General features: G+C 36.0%; 3 protein-coding genes across 10 annotated transcripts; 2 read left to right on the top strand and 1 right to left on the bottom strand.

The window, feature by feature from the left end:
* The first annotated feature begins 2,347 nt into the window (after positions 1 to 2,347).
* LOC109852995 (Golgi membrane protein 1-like) lies at positions 2,348 to 9,297 on the top strand. 6 transcript variants are annotated; one of them, XM_020424676.1, is made up of 8 exons: positions 2,348 to 2,621; positions 2,804 to 2,876; positions 4,739 to 4,932; positions 5,434 to 5,734; positions 5,821 to 5,899; positions 6,277 to 6,450; positions 7,729 to 7,830; positions 8,070 to 9,297. In XM_020424676.1, exons 3-8 carry the CDS (start codon positions 4,766 to 4,768, stop codon positions 8,195 to 8,197), a joined length of 951 nt encoding a protein of 316 aa, XP_020280265.1. In that variant the 5' UTR covers positions 2,348 to 2,621; positions 2,804 to 2,876; positions 4,739 to 4,765; the 3' UTR covers positions 8,198 to 9,297. The 6 variants fall into 6 exon arrangements, with proteins under 6 accessions (XP_020280265.1, XP_020280264.1, XP_020280267.1 ...); XM_020424675.1 differs by having other exon boundaries at positions 4,731 to 4,932; XM_020424678.1 differs by lacking the exon at positions 2,348 to 2,621 and adding an exon at positions 2,627 to 2,703.
* A 148-nt stretch (positions 9,298 to 9,445) lies between these two features.
* LOC109852996 (GTP-binding protein Rit1-like) lies at positions 9,446 to 13,835 on the bottom strand. Of its 2 annotated transcripts, none has more exons than XM_020424681.1 (5): positions 13,073 to 13,835; positions 12,923 to 12,979; positions 12,730 to 12,818; positions 12,430 to 12,621; positions 9,446 to 12,292 (listed from the first exon to the last, which is right to left on the bottom strand). In XM_020424681.1, exons 1-5 carry the CDS (start codon positions 13,233 to 13,235, stop codon positions 12,059 to 12,061), a joined length of 735 nt encoding a protein of 244 aa, XP_020280270.1. In that variant the 5' UTR covers positions 13,236 to 13,835; the 3' UTR covers positions 9,446 to 12,058. The 2 variants fall into 2 exon arrangements, with proteins under 2 accessions (XP_020280270.1, XP_020280271.1); XM_020424682.1 differs by having other exon boundaries at positions 12,745 to 12,818.
* Positions 13,836 to 14,119: 284 nt separating this feature from the next.
* On the top strand, positions 14,120 to 18,351 carry LOC109852994 (protein DENND6A). Of its 2 annotated transcripts, none has more exons than XM_020424672.1 (9): positions 14,120 to 14,944; positions 15,050 to 15,377; positions 15,495 to 15,767; positions 15,855 to 16,040; positions 16,118 to 16,365; positions 16,446 to 16,636; positions 16,693 to 16,961; positions 17,024 to 17,236; positions 17,337 to 18,351. In XM_020424672.1, the coding sequence occupies exons 2-9, from the start codon at positions 15,228 to 15,230 to the stop codon at positions 17,535 to 17,537; spliced, it is 1,731 nt and encodes a 576-aa protein (XP_020280261.1). In that variant the 5' UTR covers positions 14,120 to 14,944; positions 15,050 to 15,227; the 3' UTR covers positions 17,538 to 18,351. The 2 variants fall into 2 exon arrangements, with proteins under 2 accessions (XP_020280261.1, XP_020280263.1); XM_020424674.1 differs by having other exon boundaries at positions 14,122 to 14,944; positions 16,696 to 16,961; positions 17,337 to 18,350.
* Positions 18,352 to 20,112: the final 1,761 nt, after the last annotated feature.

Below are 20,112 nucleotides of genomic sequence, written 5' to 3'. Positions count from 1 at the left end.
CGCGCCGCGACGATGATGGAAATATAATTTGGCATGATGCGGAGATAAAAGAAGCGGAGACGATAATATATCGCACCAACGCTCAACGTGCAATGACACTCTAACGAGATTTGTATTTTTCTGTAAGGATCGCCGGTCCTCTGATACGCAACAAAAACTAGGATACTTTCGAATAATTCGATCTACAATAGCGGGGACGAAAGTTTCACGATACATAATGACAGATAAATGTAAACTATATACCGTTTTTGTAATAAGCAACCACAAGGAGACCGCGTGTGTAAATCGGAACGATGCGTGTGAGAGGAAATTGCTGCGAGAGAGAAGATGCATATCTCTGAGATTGAATATTTAAGCGAGTTTGAAAGCGAGGAGGTGAGAGGTGCGCGCTGTGTGTGTGTGTGTGTGCGTGTGTGTGTGACTAACGATTGACGTGTCTCGTACGCATCTTCTCGAGATTTGCAAACTGTAAATAAGTCCTTCGAGTCGCGTTAGGTAATACACGGATGTCGCTGTGTTTACACGGAATTAGCGTGCCTAATCGCAGACCTGACACATGCGAAAACCTTTCATTGTGGAATTGTTTTGAAAATGTAATGTTACTCATGAAAATATTTATATATATATATATATATATATGTATACACATATATATAAACGAAAGCGCGCTTTGTGTGCTCGTCCTGGCTATTTCTTTTGTTTCGCAATGCGAAAGGCGTTAGATAATCCGCATACTCGAAGTGAAAGAAACTCTTTCAAACAATCAGATGTATTTTTTTATATAGATTTTACGTCATGGTTTTTATAAAAAGAAGAAATTATTCGCGCTGTCTCGAAAATATATTGCTCCTTTGTTAACGCGATGTTTAGATTATTATATGAAACATAACGTAGGGTCTGCGATTGAGACGTCAGCAGAAAAATCAAGAAACACACAATGAGCCTAACTCCGAGAATTGTCCTTTTGTTATAACGAGTTTATTTGCACACCTAAATTGTGACGTCACACACGTTAAATATCATCCATTCGTTCGTATGCATCGCCGTATATTATTCTACTTTTAGAATGCTGATTAGTGCAATATATCTGCTAGTTAAAAAAGTTTGGACGGGAAGTATCGTCTCCCTCTCTCTCTTTCTCTCTCTCTCTCTTGCTTTTATATATTGCACCGTAAATTTAGTTGCGCAATGTGCACAATAATGTCACTGTAATACGCGTCGTAACTCTCTTACATGTAGCACACGACCGCTACTCATCACTTTGACAATAAATCAATATAAAAAAAAAAAAAAAGAGAAAATATTAAATTTGTATCAAGGACAACTACGTTTGTTTTCGACACGTATCTCTCATTATTTTAAAATTCGTCAAAAAAACGTAACACATCTGACACAGTTTCGAAATTCAATTTAAAACATCGATCTCTACGTACGTACTTACGGTCTTTGCCAATCAACTTTCCGTTACACGCGTTGCGACCGAATGGATTATTTTCATGCTCCGAAGGATGATCCAACGTTCGACTCGCGAAGTATCGGTGTAAGTACCGGGTATATTATCGGCTTGTGCGTGTGAGAAATATATACTATATAGATCGAAAAGTGACCCTTATAGATCCATCTCGGGCGTTCGATAATTGACACGACGCTGAAAAACGCAACAGATCTATTAAATTTATGATATATTTTATTTCTGTTTGCAAGAGCGTAGCCATGCAAATGCGTTGTAATGTAAAGAGAAGATGTGTGTGGAAAATCGAGAAGGGGGAAAAAGAAGTGCACCATACGCAATCGGTTTGTTCGCTTAGATTTCGAAATAGGTTTCGTGCGCGGCTATGACGCATCGCAAATCATCGACGCAAATTAAAATGCCTCTCTCGCTGAGCTAAATAAATAACACCGAATGAATTAACAACTTTCGAAAGAATTAATATCACTTTTGTGTGTATGTATGTGTGTGTGTTCTGCATCATTTATTATCATTCAAGGCATATAAAATCGATACAGTAATAAAAAAAACAAAAAAAATTGACCAAATACATAAATCAGAAAGTTTAACAAAATACCTAGTTGTGTAATAAATAATATTATTAAGATAATGTAGACGATAAGTTAAGTTTCCTTAATGAAACGTCAGAGATTGATGTAAAGGTAGTCAATTTTCAGCAAAATATAACATTTATCTCTGTCGAGTTTCCATTTTTCTAAGATTTTATGAGAAAATTTAAAAAAAAAAATCATAAAGTGCGTGCGTGTGTGTGTGTGTGTAAATCGAGATAGAAAATCAATTATATTTGATAAGGAAACTATTGCACAAATGAGTAATAGTACGTGAATGTTGCTATACTGCTGGTATAAATAAGTGCCACGCGATATGGTTTCCGATTACGAGCAGAAGCGTGTTTTATCAGACTGGTGTTACTGGTTGCGATCGCACTCTCGTCAAGATAATAAGCGAACAAACCCGCGATCCTCGCGTCAGTGTTATCCTGTTTACGGACAGGATCGCCACCTGTCCCGAACGATTCTACGTCTCAATCTCGAATGGTATTCTGTGAAAAACTTTGTGTTAATTAGTTGATCAGAAAAAAAATTCGTATGCTTGGTGCCGTATATATTCGGTAAGTTTTTTGTTTCATCACATCCGCGACATATTTTTGCGCTCCGATCGGCTATGAATTTTCATCGATGGAACAGTGTTAAGTAAATATATATATATATATATATATATATATTATATATATATATAATGTGATGGGAGGATAAAATAAATGTGACTTTTGTACATGTGCATTCTTTATAGACGTTCACCTGTGCTCATCCGTTGAAATTCCGGCTTGCTTAAAAATAAGAGTGCAATTCTACGATTTAAAAAGGTATTTATATATCAGTTCTTTTTTTAACTTTATTTAAACTAAATATTTAAATGTTTAACCGCATGTACAATAACTTTTAAATGAAAACAAGAAAGTTATTCTTCTTTATTTTGTTGTAACATATATCCGTCAAATTGTAACGCATGTAGAAAACAGCACATGGTATTATGTACTCATTACTTGTGAAAAGAAGAATCTTTACTTAACATTTCACAATTTTTTTCGTAAGTCGTAAATCTTCCACGTCGAAGTAATCTTTTGATCGACTTCGTATATATATTTACATGTAAAAAATTGTTCGGTTCGTTTAAATTGCAAATAACAGATCGATACCGTATACGGTTTATGACGATTAACCGTGAAGAGAAAGGTAACAAGGTCGTACGCTGATATCCAATGGATTTTATACGTAGTAGTGATTCAGTGTTGCACACAGAAGGAATTAATTGGCATTAGAGAGAATCGCGGTGTCATAAATCCATCTCCATCAAGGATCTAGAAATTGATTGTATCGCCTGCGCGCGGAGTGCCTCGGTTCTTCGTCGCCCGTTAAAAACGCGTAAGCGGCATTCACAAATGCTAATTCGCGATCTAAAGATATAACCGTTTAAGAAATTGCGTTTTACAAGAAATCGCGATTTGCGAAGCGCTTTCAACACTATGAGGCGTCTCTGACTCATACAAAACACGTTAAATATCGCAAGATTAATGGTAAAAATATTACATTACCGTTCTCCGTGCGTCGGAAGTGTGCAACACACAAAGAACCGTCATAATTAGGTCTTCGTGATATATCGCTCTGTGTTACGTATTGCGCGTCCTAGAAAATTTATTTTTTCCAATAAGTAAAACATGCACACGTGTGCCCAACGGTAGTATATCAAATGAACTTGAAGTGTGTGCTTCCATTAAGTTTCCTCTCATAACAAGACTAGAATCGATAATTTACGGATTATATATATGTATATCGATGTATCGGCAAACAATGAAAAATAAGAATAGGCGTATTTACATCTATGCAAATTACGCGAGAAGTCATATATTTCTGACAAACGCAAAAATAGTGATGACATAGATAGATAGAAAAACGTGAATTCCGCGCTTTTTATCATTATCGTACGATCGCATCGTATGTATATATGTACACACAGAAATCCAGAAGTTGCGCTCAACAATTTAGAGAGATAAACAGTTTGTAGAAAACAACCTGCCAACAAAGGAAGTATAATCTGTCGCAATAATCACTTTCAATATAACGAAGCCTTGAAATAAAATTTATTTATTAAAAATAAGCAAGAGTAAGAGATATAGCATTTTTATAAAATACTTAAAAAATAAATTTTAAAATATGTCGAAAGATGAGTGTGTGTGTCATCTGTGATTCAATTCGTCAAAAAAAAAAAAAATTTGTGAGTTTTTGTCGAGAAAGATAGAAGAGCACGCGTTACTTCTGAAACACCCTATACACGTTTCCACGAGGGAGCGGGGGAGTCTCTGCAGAACGCTATTGCTTATATCGTATTGCTGCTGGTTGCCGGCGCCGGCAGTTTGTAATCGGAGTACGCCCCCCGAACTGCAAGATTCACACTTTTCCAATGATTGTCGCGCGAAAGTATTCCTGACCTGAGAGAACTCGAAGCGCGGTCATCGCGTCGCGACGTTATCGTATATAGAAAATCCTCCACGTTGTCCGGAGACGATCGGATTTCCCGAAGCGAGTGGGGTTACGTGCGATCCGCTCAGCGCGTCTCTCATGTTCCGCAGAACGGGCGCGTGACACGTATATAGATATAAATTTATTTGTATTTACACGCGCGAACTGACCGATAACGTGGCATATGTGTTCCATCCGAGTGACATAGCTGGCACACAACACGAAGGAACAAGTAATGGGAATCGACGGCATGAGGGTCGGCGGCGGCAGATGCCCGCCCCTCCTGGTCGGAGGACTTCTGCTGGCGTGTCTGTGGCTCACCTGCAACTGGTGGACTTTGTCTTCCGAGAATCTGGACCTCGTCAGGCAGATCGATGACTTAAACGAGCAGCTTAAGATCAGGTAACAAATCTGACTGATTGCTTTATGCCCAGCTAAGTTTTCTCATGTGATCTTGATTTTTGTCTTCGTTTCTTTATCTTTGTCACACTCTCTAGGATGAATGAAAGACTACTTTTTGTGCGGACTGCATCACATACAATGTCATTGTGTTTAATCATTGTTTAATTAAATATTTTCTGATCACCAAAGAGTTATATATATATATATATGTTACCATGTTACTTTCTTGAGTAGTATGTTTGTAATGAAGATAGCAGCTTACGAGGTTAATGTAAACATTAATTCTTAATATTTTTTGTCAATCATGATTATTTTCGGATTTATACGAACCAAGATATGAAGTTTCTTTTCATGAAACTTTTTGTCTGTGGTTTGCTCGCACAGTACGTGCAAACAACATTGTCTTTTTTCTTCGTATTCTTATATTTCCGAATCAGTAATATCAGTCATTGATGAGCGCACCACAATCTGGTTCTGACAAAAACTGGTTTTCTTTCTCAGTGCCGAAGAGAGAGATCAGTGCGTAACTCTAAGAGGTAACTTGGAGCAAAGGTATAAGCATACAGAAGATGAGTTGGCTTCTCTTCATGTTCGTTTGGATCAACAAATTGATCTCAAAAAGAAAAATGAGGAGCTGGAAGATTCGGTTACTGTGTGCAAAGGTGAGCTGGATTCCTTGACAAAAGTAGATGCCACTAGAAGTGTAACATTAGAAACATTGAGATTAGAAAAGGACACTCTTACTACTCAATTGAATGTAAAGCGGGATGAAAATAAAAAGCTTCAAGAGGATATAGAAAAGGTATGTGAATTTTTGTTATTTCTTATAAAAATTAAAAATAAAAAGATATGCAAGACAACTTATTGTTTATACTTTTTATGTTGTAGCTTAAAGGGGAAGTAGAGGAGCTTAAACTTAGTTGCAATTCACCACCGGATAAAAAAGAGACTCCAAATCTCCGACCACGTGAGTTATAACGAACATCTTTATTGTTCTAAACTTTACACACACATTTTTGATTTTTAACAACTTTTAAAGATTCTTTTTGAAAAATTGCATTTAGTATGAAAAGTATTATTTTTTGTTATAATATGAAACAAAATGCGATTTGCTTAAAAAGTTCTAATTGCACTCAGCTTCAATGACAAAGATAGAAAAATAATATCTCCTAGTTTGTTTGTTTTTTTACCTCGTCAAGTTTTCTCCCGTTAATTTTAACTCCGATTGTATGGGCTGCTCACGCAAAAATTAACGAGACTACAAACTCGTTTTTCCCTTTTGTTTGCACATTTTTTTTTTACTGGCTCAGCATTATAAGATATTGTCGGGGTTTGCTGATCTAGCAACGACAGGGATCACTAACAAGTCTCAGTTGCATCCTGTACCGGAGTCTGCTGTAAGAATAAACGTAGCTGGTCAGCGAGGTTTGCGGTACCACGGAATTCCGATCCTACCAACAGATCCACCTGGTGCTGTGCGCCTACCTCCTCGTTTCTCAGTGACTATGTTGAAGAAAGGTAGTGATACCTTTGCTCGTTTTCGAGACGAGAAAATCCTGCCACAGACATGAAATTAAGAGCTCACGATAGATTTGTATATAAAAAAATTCACATTTTCGTACTTGTAACTAAATCTTCATATTAGGAAAACACTCACATTGTATCGCTTCTAACTGAGATATGGTATCGCGTTCGGTCCTTTGGTTTTATTCTGATATTAATTGTCAAAATCAACAATCTAATATCGATTATTATTTTTTTTTATATAAGAAAATCAGGATTGTAACACGAAAGTGTTTATCTTTATAAAATAAAAGTGTAATATGTATTTGTTAGCTTCTTTTACGCTTCATTTCTTCGCAAGATCTAATATACATGTGTATTATAATGTATAAAATATAAAACTGGACAAGAGAGAGCAATCTCTGGGTTAGTAGGGTGCCATGCAAGTATTAATATTTTATTTTCTATAAATATTTGTATTTTATATGCCTTTTTTAATCTTGCTTTTTTAATTTAATTTTGAAAAAAAAACACATTTTTACATATCACAGAATGGAAGAAGATTTTTTTGCAATTCTACATATATTTATACAATGCTGTTGAATGCTTTGTATATTTATTATTTCTATCTATATTTCTCGCTGAAAACATATGGTTTATAATTAAATTATAATGGGCAGTTATAAGATGTTTATTTGTATGTAACTGTTTTGCGATTTACTTACACAGTTATAACATATAACAATTGTATTTGTAATAACAAATCTTATACAACTTATAATATAAAAAGTATTAATTTGTAAGAGCTACAGATTTTAATTTGTATTTTGTAGAAATATGAAGAATAAACAAATGTGATAAAGTAAAACTTTCAACTTTTTAAAAGCGCTTTGGGCATAAAAACTTCCAAAACAAACTTTGATACTTAACACTTTCAGCAAGATATTCCTGCTTTTGGTCTCCATTAAAAAGGATTGTGGTTGCGGATAATTATTATTACTACCATACATTGTGTTATGAAATATTTCTTTCTCTCTCCATATTAACATTATATATCACGCATGCATAAAGTGGAAACAAGAATTGATGGAAGTTGCATTTATCTCATTATAAATGTGTTATTTACTAACTTATTATTTATTAACTGATCTAAAACTAATATCTCTCTCTATTACTATACGTATCTAGTATCACTATGGATATTTTCTGGATAAAAAATCACAATTGAACTTTTTCAGAAACACACATGAAGTCATTATTTTAGTGTAGTAATTTAGTTTACGTGGCTTTCAGTTGAAACGGGTACGAAACAAATCAATGACACGTCGAATGACGCCGCAGAGCAGGGTATCCCAGATGCCGAAGGCTTGGAAGATCCTGACAATCGTGCACGTGGTAATTAAAACTTTAAACAGCGCAATCATATGCTAATTACTTTTTTGAACTTTCATACAAGTTGTGATAATCTATATGTATCACAATGAAAAGAATTTGTGACTTCTGTGATTGCTCTTAGTTTTATCTGTCGGAACTTGTTCTAAAATTTTGTGTTTTTTATATATTGTATTATAATGCTACGTATAGAAAACACAAATATTGTAGCAATAATTTTTTAATATTTTTTGTTATTGTAGTAGATAACAATGGAGATGAGATTCAGAGTACAGACGAGACTATGCTACTTCCGGAAAATTATGAGGAAGAGGGAAAAATGCAGGATGCCACAAACAAACCTGAATATAAAAATAATAATGTAATATAGAGACACAATAACAGCTTTGCAATAACTTACAAGTTATTTAGATTAAAATATTACAGATAAAATTATGTAAGTAAAATGTTTCACGGAAAAGTCACGGATCTTTCCGAGTTTGGAAAACAAAGTTTATATGTATTATGCAGTCATAATTCAGATATTGAATAACTGTATTCTACTCGATTATTTGTGATAGAAATATTTTTTATATATATGTTATTAAGTGAAAAAATATTTTCTATGTTATGAGAACATGAAGCACTATGCGCATGTGCCAAAATAAGTTTATTGTTTTTGATACACATGCATTTGTGGCCATATAAGTGAAATGAAATCTCTACGTGAAAACAAACGAATTATTGTGATTATTGAAAGATCTGAGAATGAGATTTACATAGAAATAACTTTTTGTACTGTTAGCAAATTTTGAAAATGAAATTTATACAATAATTTTTTAACGAGCCATACTTCGTGCCGCTTACAGAAGTGGTAAGCTATGTAACAAGTAGTTTGAATATTTTACACAAGAATGTAAAAGAAAAAAACAGTCGGATAAACAATCTTTAATTAAATAAATATCTTACTGTCTTCTCTTTTCTTCTTTTATTACAGACGCTTGATTTGTAACAAAAAATACTTATTTTCAGATCTCCTCTTGAATAAAGGTAAGTAATCGTTCAAGTTTGTAACAAATTTTGCAGTAACACAGAAATTACGTTGGCAAGAGTTATTATATTGATCAATTTTTTCGCAGCTTAATTTCTTTTTCAGATATTTCTTTTCTCAGTAGCATAAGATTATATTTTATTTTATTGTAAAATTATTTTGCATGTTGGTTAGCTTACATGATAAACGGTATCAATTTTTTTTCTGTATAAAACAATCATTGTATCCAAAATATATAGAGTTTACATAAAATTTTGTTACAATAATTATCTTATGTTTGGGCATTGCAAAATCTTAATAATTTCATATGAGATGCTCTCGCAACATGCAAGAACATCTTATGTGTTCCAATATGTTATCCGACTCTTACTGTTTACGAAGTAAAAAATCACACGTGTTCTTATATTTGAATTAAATTAAAAAAAAAAAAAAAAAAAAAACAAAGTAGCGTCTCCTGAAAATCATTGATTATCAATATTGTCCTCGCGCGCGCGTATACGTAAAAATTATAAGTTATATTATCTACGCACGCTTGTGCCTTATTACTTTTGTGTTATTAACTATTATGCTCACAATATTTGCATTATCATGCACGAGATCCATAATTCGCGTTATGTATATATACCATTTTATGCGCTTGTAATTTTACTACTCGTAGCTAACTGATAAAACGTCGCGACATATAAAATGTAATAACTAACGTTTGTTTTTTGTGTGTAAATATTTTGTATCTTTCTAATAGCTACTCAGTGCTTGTCTCATAATTTTTAATTGAGACGAGCGGTATTGTATAATACTTCTCTCGCTGATATGAAAGTAAGAATATTTTATGTTTCCATGTTATTTTTTATGTTTCCGTTCACACACATGAAGTTTTCTAAACACATGCAACTATACTTATTATCTCGGCATAATTATTTATATCGATACAACCTTTTTTTTTTTAATATGTTAATTTACATATTGCAAGGTCAATGCTGCCGGTAATACTTTGTATTCGCTGTTTACATATTCTCGCTGCTACTACCACTAATAATAATTATTAGTATTTTCTAATAATATATATATCTCTCTTTTTTTCTGTTTCTTGCAAATTATTGTATATGTTACAATAATAAAATATTATATACATATGTGTATAAATGTATTGTACGGCGTCAGAGCCGACGTTCAACGCACGCCGTTTCCCCCATTGTTTTCTGTTTTGTTTACTGGTGATGCACACATGACACCCGAGTTCAAGAACGATATTGACGTAAAAATAAATGTATACACTAATTATGTAATAAATGTATTCCCGACGCAGTAAACTGTGCGCTGAAAGCCCAAAGCTCGACCTAACATACCGTTCCTGGAGTCTCGAGTGTTATATGTTTATAGGAATAAAAAAACACAAGGAACCGAGAAAAAAAGTGGGAACGACAATAAACGCGTGAACGCGCCAAAAGCGTTGTTAGTGTCCGAAACTGAAAAAAATGCGCCTGCTCTGTACTAATTGTGTAAATGTTAATTTACTAATGTATGTGTATGTATATATATATATATGTATACACATACATACATACATACATGTATAAATATTCGTAATAAGTTTTCCTCATTACGATAACCATAACAGATTATTCGAAGGTGATGTAAAAGTGCACATTGGTCAACGGTTTTTATCTACAGAATTAAACTGACAAGATATAAATTAATGTATTACAACAAAATGCAGAGTGTGACTAGGAAAAATTAAGTAACGACTAGATAATTACTATGCGGACTACAATAGTTGCCTACATGATTTTTTTTTCTGATATTTATATGTGTATTAGTTCCCGTTTTTGTCTTTTATAGCTATGTCGCAAACATTTTGCCACGTCAATTCGTGAAATTAAAGAATAAATAACTGATTTATATTTATCTTTTTATGAAAAATCACGAATGGTGTATGGTATATATATGACTCTATTAACTTCTCTTGAATAGTTGCGTATACGATGATTCGAGGCATTTATTATATATGTTCAACTATTTTACCACAGATATCTATGAGTTCTGCTCATGCCTGTATGAATTTCTGTACTTGCGACGCACAGAAATGATGTAATATCTCGTGTTTATCATCAGTTTTTAATTGTTCATGATGTGTACATGTTTTTTTTTATCGTAAATTCTTTTAAATAAAAGAGAGACACTAACAATTCTAAACTTTGCAACTTATTGTAACTTTCGTGTAGCTCTCGTACGTAATTTTTATATAGCAGCGCGTATTCTAAATTTATAATATAAAATACTCTTTTTTTTGTATATATATTTATATGACGTCTCGCGCGTATTTACATTTTCGAATTAGTTAAAATAAATAAAAAAAAAAAAAAAAAAAAAACGCGATTTTTTTCACATTCTTCCAGTGATTAATCGTACAATAGTTCGCATCGTGAAGCTCTCGCATAATATCTCGCACTTCTGCCGTCCCCTGTATAGTTTTGCGCTTTATATTAACACTCCATCTACTTTTCTTTGGTTACACAGTCATGTATTACGTACCAACTAAAATCTAAATATCTCCTACGATATCAGAGAAATAGTTGGAATTCTATCTATCCGTTTGTTTTAGGCTCTTGTTTATCTCCCGTTTTATCGTTACCAAACTTCGTGAAGAAGTTTGTTTTATGTTAACTGAAAAATTTATTAGCTTTCGAAAAAACACAGCTATTTTGAAAAACAATCTCAAAATATGTCGGAGGTATATTTGCTCTATGTATACACTACGGGGGATCGTATCTCTATTGTGTGTACATATCACTATGTCTTCTATGTTTCTTCTTATTATTGAGCAGCACAAGAATGTTTGATCTGTCCGACATTTCGGATCCAAGAAACAAGTTGCAAATCATGCATTCCGAAGTCGGCCCAACAATTTTTCATTTTTACTGTGTAACTTTAAATATTAAATGTCGGGGTCAATGATAAGGCAGTGAGATGTTGACGATTCGTCAGTCTCTAAACAAAGGAGCCTACATCACGCGAACTATAAATAAAACCTATCAGGCAATATACCTACTCTTCGTTGTGATCTGACACAATGCTTATTATTCTTGTCAAAGCGCTATATTCTCTATCGATTTACACGGTTTTTTTCTTTCCCTTTTTTTTTGTTTTTTTTGTTTTTTTTTTGTTTTTTAATAAAAGACTCACTATCTCGAAAATGCGATTTTATGGCGAATGATGAGAAGCGTGTCTTCTGCGTCGAAATATAAAAGCGAATATCGAACGAATTCGCCACCAACGGCTGCGTTTGCGATGCGAGTTGCGGGATCTCTCCTTCGCGCGAATCTGCCGAACTAACGAGAAGAACGCGTCATCTACAAATTGTCTGAGCGCGGCGGATGTCTCATAGAACGGACAGCCTAGCTCCTCCGCCACCGCTTTGCCCTCCTCCGTGGTCACCTGAAAGAAGGCTTCGCGTTCAATGTATGTGTGCGGGAAATCAATACCTCACGTTGTTGTTCGCTGTGACATATTCTGAATGAACATTAGACATCATTGTGTGCGACGGTCAATCCTCGACAACAATTTTGACATACCCTTCGCTGTAATTGTAGATCGGATTTATTGCCAACCAGCACTAGAGGAGTGTCCTCGTTGGCGCGCACCCGCGATATCAGCTTCTTATACTCCAACGTCTCCTGAAAGCTGTGTCTATCTGTCACGGAATAACAGATTATAAAACCCTCGCCGCATCTCATGTATTGCTCGCGCATTGCCGTGAATTCCACCTGGATACATAACACAGAAAAAACGTTCCCAGTTTGTAAACATTAAATAAGAATCTTGGAAAACACATAGACGTATCGCAGAATGTTGTTCTGGTCATTGTAACATACATAAGAATCTCGAACCTGTCCAGCTGTATCCAAGATGTCCAACAGAGCTGCTTCTCCGTCGATGACCACTTGCTTCTGATACGAATCCTCTGCGCACAGAAAGAAAAACAACATCTTGAATTAACTCAGGTTCACATAGACAATTAATTACTTTAATCAAGTAAGTTGTTTTACACAGAGAAATATAAATTACCTATAGTGGGATCATGATACTCTAGGAACCTGTGACTGACAAACTGGAGAGTGACAGCTGAAAGAGATTTCATCCCCGTATAAACAAGCAATTAATACATCACGCGCGTTTAATACAGACACGCGTTTCAATATACGTCCAATCGGATACCTGACTTGCCAACACCGCCGTCACCCAGCACCACGATCTTGTAGACCCTGAGCCCACGTCTGGTGGTGGACTGTGTCACCACCGGCACGTCGTCCTTGCCATTACAAGTGACAACACATCTATCCTGCGTAATGTCGTCGTCCGTCGCCGCTGTTACTGACATCACGACGGTCCGTCAATTGTGCATATCGGTGAAAAAAGAAAAAAACCTCGCGCGCGTGGCCTAGCGATCGCGTCGACACACTTCGACGAAACGGCTGGTACACTTGATCGCGCCGTATCGGAGCATGACCGAATCGGCAGACACACCCGTGCTGTCGTTGACGGACGCACCGCGACGAAAAACGTGGCTCATGTTTAGAACACGAGGAAAAAGCACAGCTAGAATTTAAATCGCGACGTATTGGACGCAAAAGGAAAAACGCGCACCGACCGCGTCACATTCATTACCAGACTCAACGCGCGGTCCGCGTCCGCTTGACAGTCCAGAATCGTGACAACCGCGAGACTAGAGCGTGTTTACGCCATGCGCGCGAGCGTCATCGACGATTCAGGGTCGTACCGTCATTTGTCAATATCAGGTATCATGTGTCATACATGTACATATTATATTATACGATATACGTAATCAGCTGTGGAGCCTATCTAAGGTATTTGTATTTTTTAGATTGTGACATAAAAAAAGTTGCTGGATAATTAATGTTCACACTATATGATCGTAAGTGTTAAATAAACATATAAAAAGTCTAGAATTGTTTGGTTAAGGATAAGATTTGTTTTGTCACAAGTTTTATATATACATATGTGTGTATAACAAGCCATCTGATATATATATATATTTATAGTTCGAATTTTTATATATGCGATTAGTGTTTTTCTATATCTGATGATTATCACACATATACGTTTCGACACAATTACGAATTACAAGGAAGATAAAAATCCGGTTTGCTTTGCGATAGGAATGTGTGTTCTCCAAAATTGCGAAGCGAGATAGCGGAAGAGGAGGAGGCGCACGCGGAACCGTAGATTCGTCAGATCGCCACCAGAAGCCTCCGCAGTGTTCCCAGGACGAGTATTAGGGATACACCTTGGAAAAGGACGCCGCCATGCTTTAGGAGATGTGCCTGATTTCTCCGCGAAACAACATGAAACATACCGTCGAGTGTCACGGAACAACCAAATAACGGTGCTGATTGATTCGCGTTTAGAATCGAGTGATTGTCGAAACGAATCAATCTGACGAGTCGTCAACCGAGCGCGCGCGAGGGAACGGAGATCTGAGCACCGCGGACGGGCACATTCGAGGTTATACACACCAGCTGGGGTGCGCAATCAGTATCTCAAACACTATGAAGACTGTTCTCGATGAAGCGAGGGTGAGCGCCGTATGTGTACACAAATGTCAACTTGCGCTGCTGTTCGACAACTTCATCGGTGAAACCGCAGCTCGCTCGCATCGCGCCCGCATTACCGAGTCGATCGTGCAGCCAGCACCGCTGGTGTATTGTTTGGCAGATTGTTATCCGAAGGCGGGAAACATATGGAGGTTTTAACAATCGTGTGTACGTAGCCGAGACATTGAAATGAGTAAACACACACGTCGCACCGGCGTTACGCATGGCTGCTCCTTGCCGCACTGAATTTTTGACTCAGCGTTGCACGGCGGAAAGTCATTATTACACACACACTCATTCCTAACTGGAGAACAGAACATACACAATTAGTGGATTCCATGTTTTTAAATATCGTTGAACAGGGTACAAAATATAGAACTAGAACATAGAGAATGAAAGTTAGCGCTGAGAATTTCCTAGAAGAGATTTATAGTTAACACGCATGTTGCGTAGAGGTGCGATATATATTTAAATGGTAAGTTGGTTTAGATATCGCTTGTGTTAGATATCTCATCAATATATTTCTTTTTTTTTAAGCTAATGTAAAAATATTATTAATTGATTTATATATATATTTCAGATCATAGAGAATCTTTATTCATCTTAACATGACATAATTATTAGTCAATTGCTCCAACATGAGTGTCATATAGTTAAAGAGAACAAAAAAAAAAAAAAAAACCATCATGTGCAATAAGGACTGACAGATGTGTCAATATATATCCTAGTGATTCGGTAGATAAGTAGAAAAGAAAACAATGTCAGTTCCTTCCTGCTCAACAAGTAAAGAACCGGATGGTGTAAATACTAAGGACGAAGTTATATACGAAAAATGGGAACGTTTCAGTAATTGGGTGCATTGCATATGCATTGTTACTTTCGATTTAGAATTGGGTCAAGCTATAGAGGTACAATTATATCATGTAGATATAGATGTGTAAAAATATTTTGATATTTTACTTATTTTAATATTTAAAAAATATTTTAATATATTCTAAATATTTTACTAAATATTATAAATACAGGCGATTTATCCAAGCCATGTTAAATTATCAGAGCAAGAGAGATCAAATGTCTGTTACTTAGCCTTTCCCGACTCAAATTCTGGATGTATGGGAGATACTCAGTATCATGTAAGAATCAGACAGAATAGCAAAATGGTACAGGAAACCAATGCTCTCAAGGAATACAATAGAAAATCATCTTCTTTCCTGCAAACAGATAAAGATTATTATTGGGGATACGTTTATTTTCGACAAGTGAAGGATAAATCTTTGCCCAGAGGATATTTTCAAAAGGTCTCTTCTCTCACTTTTTAAACATCATTAAGACTTGAATGTAATTTATTCGATCTCATAACACGATTTGTGTGATCGCGTTTTCAGAGTGTTGTTATTATTACAAAACTGCCATTTGTTAATTTATTCGGAGAATTATGCGCTTTGATAGCACCGGAATTTTTTGAGGCTGGAATGGCGCTTATGGAGGCTGTGATACGAGAAATCGATCACTGGCCTCCTCCGGTTCCAGGCCAGATAGTTCACTTACCTCTTATTGGTGTCTTATTTCAGGTAATAAAACGTAACTGCAAAACCTATAAAAGTTTAAGCGAAATATTCTTCCATGTGTACATTTGAATTCATTTCAGACATACATCCCAAATCAAAATTACAAGGCCACAATCCCGTCGATTGCTGCCATGGAGCATGCACCAAACGTGCACGCGACGCGAAGACTGATTTTGACGTCAGCATACGAGGGCGACATGTTCCGGAGTCTAGCTAGTGTTGTTAGTTACGTACATTTACTGTGGGAGCTTGTACTTCTTAGCGAGCCAATTGTCGTAATGGCTGGTTCGCCGACTACGTGTTCTGAGATGGTTCAGGCACTTATAGCGTAAGTAAATAAGACACAGCTTATTGTACTTAATGTTGGGCTAAATACTTGCATACTGAAAAAATATTATAACTGTGTAGGATGATCGCGCCGTTGAAATACTGCGCCGATCATCGCCCGTACTTCACTATCCACGATTCGGAATTCAAGGAATACACGGCCGATTCGCCGACGCCACCCGCGGTGATACTAGGTGTGACCAATCCATTCTTCGCCAAGACTCTGCAACACTGGCCGCACATAATCAGGATCAGCAACGGCAACAACAGCGGTAAGTTCTATGACGCTCGCTCGCAAATGGTGTGTTCAAGATTGTTTATGTTTCAGAAGATCAGAGATACAAAATCAAGAAGTCGGAGAATCTCAAGGTGCTAGACTCGAAACCGGGCGTTTACACACAGTACAAGCCGTTTCTGCAAAAAGACAAGACCATTTTGAAGAAGCTGTTCAGAGGCGTTCAGACAAAACGTCCGGGTGAGGTGCAAACCGCGCTCCTCAAGCGTCACTTGATGGAATTAACGGAAAGTTTCATGATACCGCTCGAGAGATACATCGCGACTCTCATGCCACTTCAAAAAAACATATCACCTTTCAAGGTAAGTTAGAGACATGACATTTAATAATTGTAGAACGTGAAATCATATTCCTTTTTCTTCAGGCAACTCCCACTCCGCAAATGTTCAATCCAGATGACTTTCTCGCTAGCTTGAGTAGCTCCGGTCCTCAACTGACTACGGGCATTAAAGGAGATTGGGTGGGATTGTACAAACGATTCTTTCGTTCGCCCAATTTCTCTGGATGGTTCCACACGAGATATACAGAATTGAGTCAACAGCTGCAGGTTAAGCAGTTGGAAAAGTTATCGCAGGCAGTATGTAACTAATTGTTTTCTATATTTTCAATTTTTTTTTACTAATATTTACACAAAATTTGTATTTTTCTCATATTAATATGTAACAATCGTTAAACAGGATTTGAAAACGTGGGTACAGGGAAAGCACGAGGTGGAAGTGGTCGACATGATTCTCAGAATTCGCCAAAAATTGGAGAAGAGCTGCATCGATGACGTACCGATCGATAACTCGGTTCGAGAAAAATTGCGAGAAAGAATAGATGATATCACACACGTATTGCCGGACGATCTAAAGGTTATTCTGAGACAGGAATCCTGACAGTACGATTACGTTATCAATATCAAAACTCGTTAACATTACATTTAGTTCTATGTTAACATAAATTTCGTATATTTAAGAGACTCACAGACGTAATGTTTAAGCTGAAAAAATTTAAAATGCTCTAATCTCTTTCCTATTTATTACGATGTAAGTGAAAGAAAAAGGCGTGTCACACAAGCCTGTCTACTTATAGTTACGTTGTGGTTCGAGAATTTGTACAATTAATTATGTTATGATAATGTACTACTACTAACATACGTAATTTAATTCGCAATTTGAAATACTCGCTGCTCAGATCGGTTGAGGTAAATCCATATATACAGTAATCTCACTTTTATACTACATACCGTGTACGTATCATAGATTATCAGCGTCAACACATTTTTTTATACACAAATATTTTATAAACCTTATATAATCTTTACACACAATCTTGCTCTGTTACGTTACAAACTGGATGTAGCGCGGCCATTCAAATCTTATTTACAATGCCAATTTTTGACCAAAGCTTCCTTCATTTATGTGATCAAATCATTCCGGTTAGTGATTATCGCATATACAGTAATCTCTTTTTCTTTTAATTGTTAAGAATCTTGACAAATACTCGGAGGAAGATAAGTAATAATCTCACATGGGCATGAATTTCAACTCAACTAGAGAGGGTGTAAAAATACGAAACGTTACGTTACGAGTGATGAATGTGTACATACAAATTTTTGAGATCTGTGTAAATAAAATATTTGTACAAACATGTAATGCGTAATAAAAAAAAAAACTTATTTTGATAAACGGGTTTGAGGTATTTATTTTATATCTGCCTTATCTGTGTTATATACGCATTCTCTCTGCAAACGCATTGAAGAGAAAGAAGGAAAACAAAAAACAAAGAAGAGAAAGGAAACGATAATACACATTTTACCTTACAAGAGGTAATATTTTATTTCACTTTTATTTCTTACGATTTTTTTTATTGTTACACATTCTCCCAATTACATTAATAATTTCTTCAATAGGTTTTTGTGTCTTAAATGCTTGCGCCATTTTTATATTATATTCTCATTATAATATATCCATAATATATTATCATACTTTCAATAGAGTCAACAACATATATATATTTATCCATATGTATACGTGTATACATATATATGTATATATATAGATATCGGGTATATGTTCATTTTTCTTTTTTCCTCATGAGTGTGTGAATGCACAGTACCGTAAGGATAGCTTTTTTTTTTTTTTATTTTATTACACAATTAATTCACAAAGTTCACTTTGTTGTAATTCTGCCGAAGTACACCTCGATTTCTGTGTGTGGCCATCGCGTTTATCTTCTGCGGAAAGTAGGACAACCTTGGTTGCGCGCGGAAATTTCAGGGTGCTCTTTTTTATCTCGTTTCGGCCGGAGAGAGAGAGAGAAAGAGAGAGAGAGAGAGGGAGAGTGAAGGAAGGGAAATCTTTTTTTTTTTTGTCGCGATTCTTGTGTATTTATACAGTCGAAGGATTCGAGAGGGGGAATGACGGAAGTCCCGGACTCGAGCCGCGCGTTAACAATAACAACAACAATAATAATAATAATAATAATATAAAGAGTTGGATAAATGCGATTATCGCCCTTACTTCGACAGACTTTTTAGGCCTGGGTATATGAATCGCGTGTCTGTTTAAGTAAATTTTACAAGGCTTCTATCAACTAACGCGAATGAAAAAACTTTACAACGAGCTTGTTGAGGAGGGGAGGGCGGGAGAAGATGAACGCGCGGATGAAGCAGCGTGTCTGAGGGAATTGCGCGCGCGGATTTTCTCAGGTGTGTGTGTGTGTGTGTGTATGTGTACGTGTGTGTGTAAAGAAGACTAGTAATAATCTCGCACGCGCTGAAGAAAACGGTCTCGTCGCGCTTCTTTTTTTTTCTTTTTTTTTTCTTTTTTTTTTTTTCAAAGTGGCTACTCGAAAAAGAGGGGTAGAAAAGTCGTGGCGTACAAAGTGACCGAAAATCCGGACTCAGCACAGCGACGCACGCACAACAAACGTTTCAACAGGAAACGCAACGACCTGCTTTTTTTTGCTCGACAGCTCTATTCCCTGATTGGAATTTACGGCAGGATAATAAAACTTACTTTTTTAATATATTTAACAAAAATGAATGAGAAAAATATTTTTTCTTTATTCGAAAAATTACGAATAATTAGAGAAGTTTGTTCACCAAGAAAAAATAACAGATTTTAGACTGTATATTCTCTTCGGAGGAAATCCCGCCGTAAATCCGGTCATTTTCACATTCTCTCTCTTTATCGTTCACTTTGATCCGACATTTGTTCATCTTTCCGCAAGTGTCTCCTCCTCGTGTCCCATCACATTCGTTTCACCGACACTACGATAACAAACGTGAGCTCTCGATATATTCTACTTTTCTGCGTATTTTCTACTTTTTGCTGCGTTACTCGTTGCTCCGCACACGCGATATATATTTCTTTCTGCGATTTTTCGAAATTCGAGATCCGTTTGTCTGCACGGAAAAGATATCCCAGCGTGAATCTCGATTCGTTTTTTTTTTTTTTTTTTTTTTTT

This window comes from Pseudomyrmex gracilis, unplaced genomic scaffold (genome assembly GCF_002006095.1).
Source record: "Pseudomyrmex gracilis isolate BER0280 unplaced genomic scaffold, ASM200609v1 scaffold_41, whole genome shotgun sequence".
Lineage (NCBI taxonomy): Eukaryota > Metazoa > Arthropoda > Insecta > Hymenoptera > Formicidae > Pseudomyrmex > Pseudomyrmex gracilis.
The sequence above is the reverse complement of the archived record's forward strand: the minus strand, read 5'-3'. Positions and strand labels throughout refer to the sequence as shown.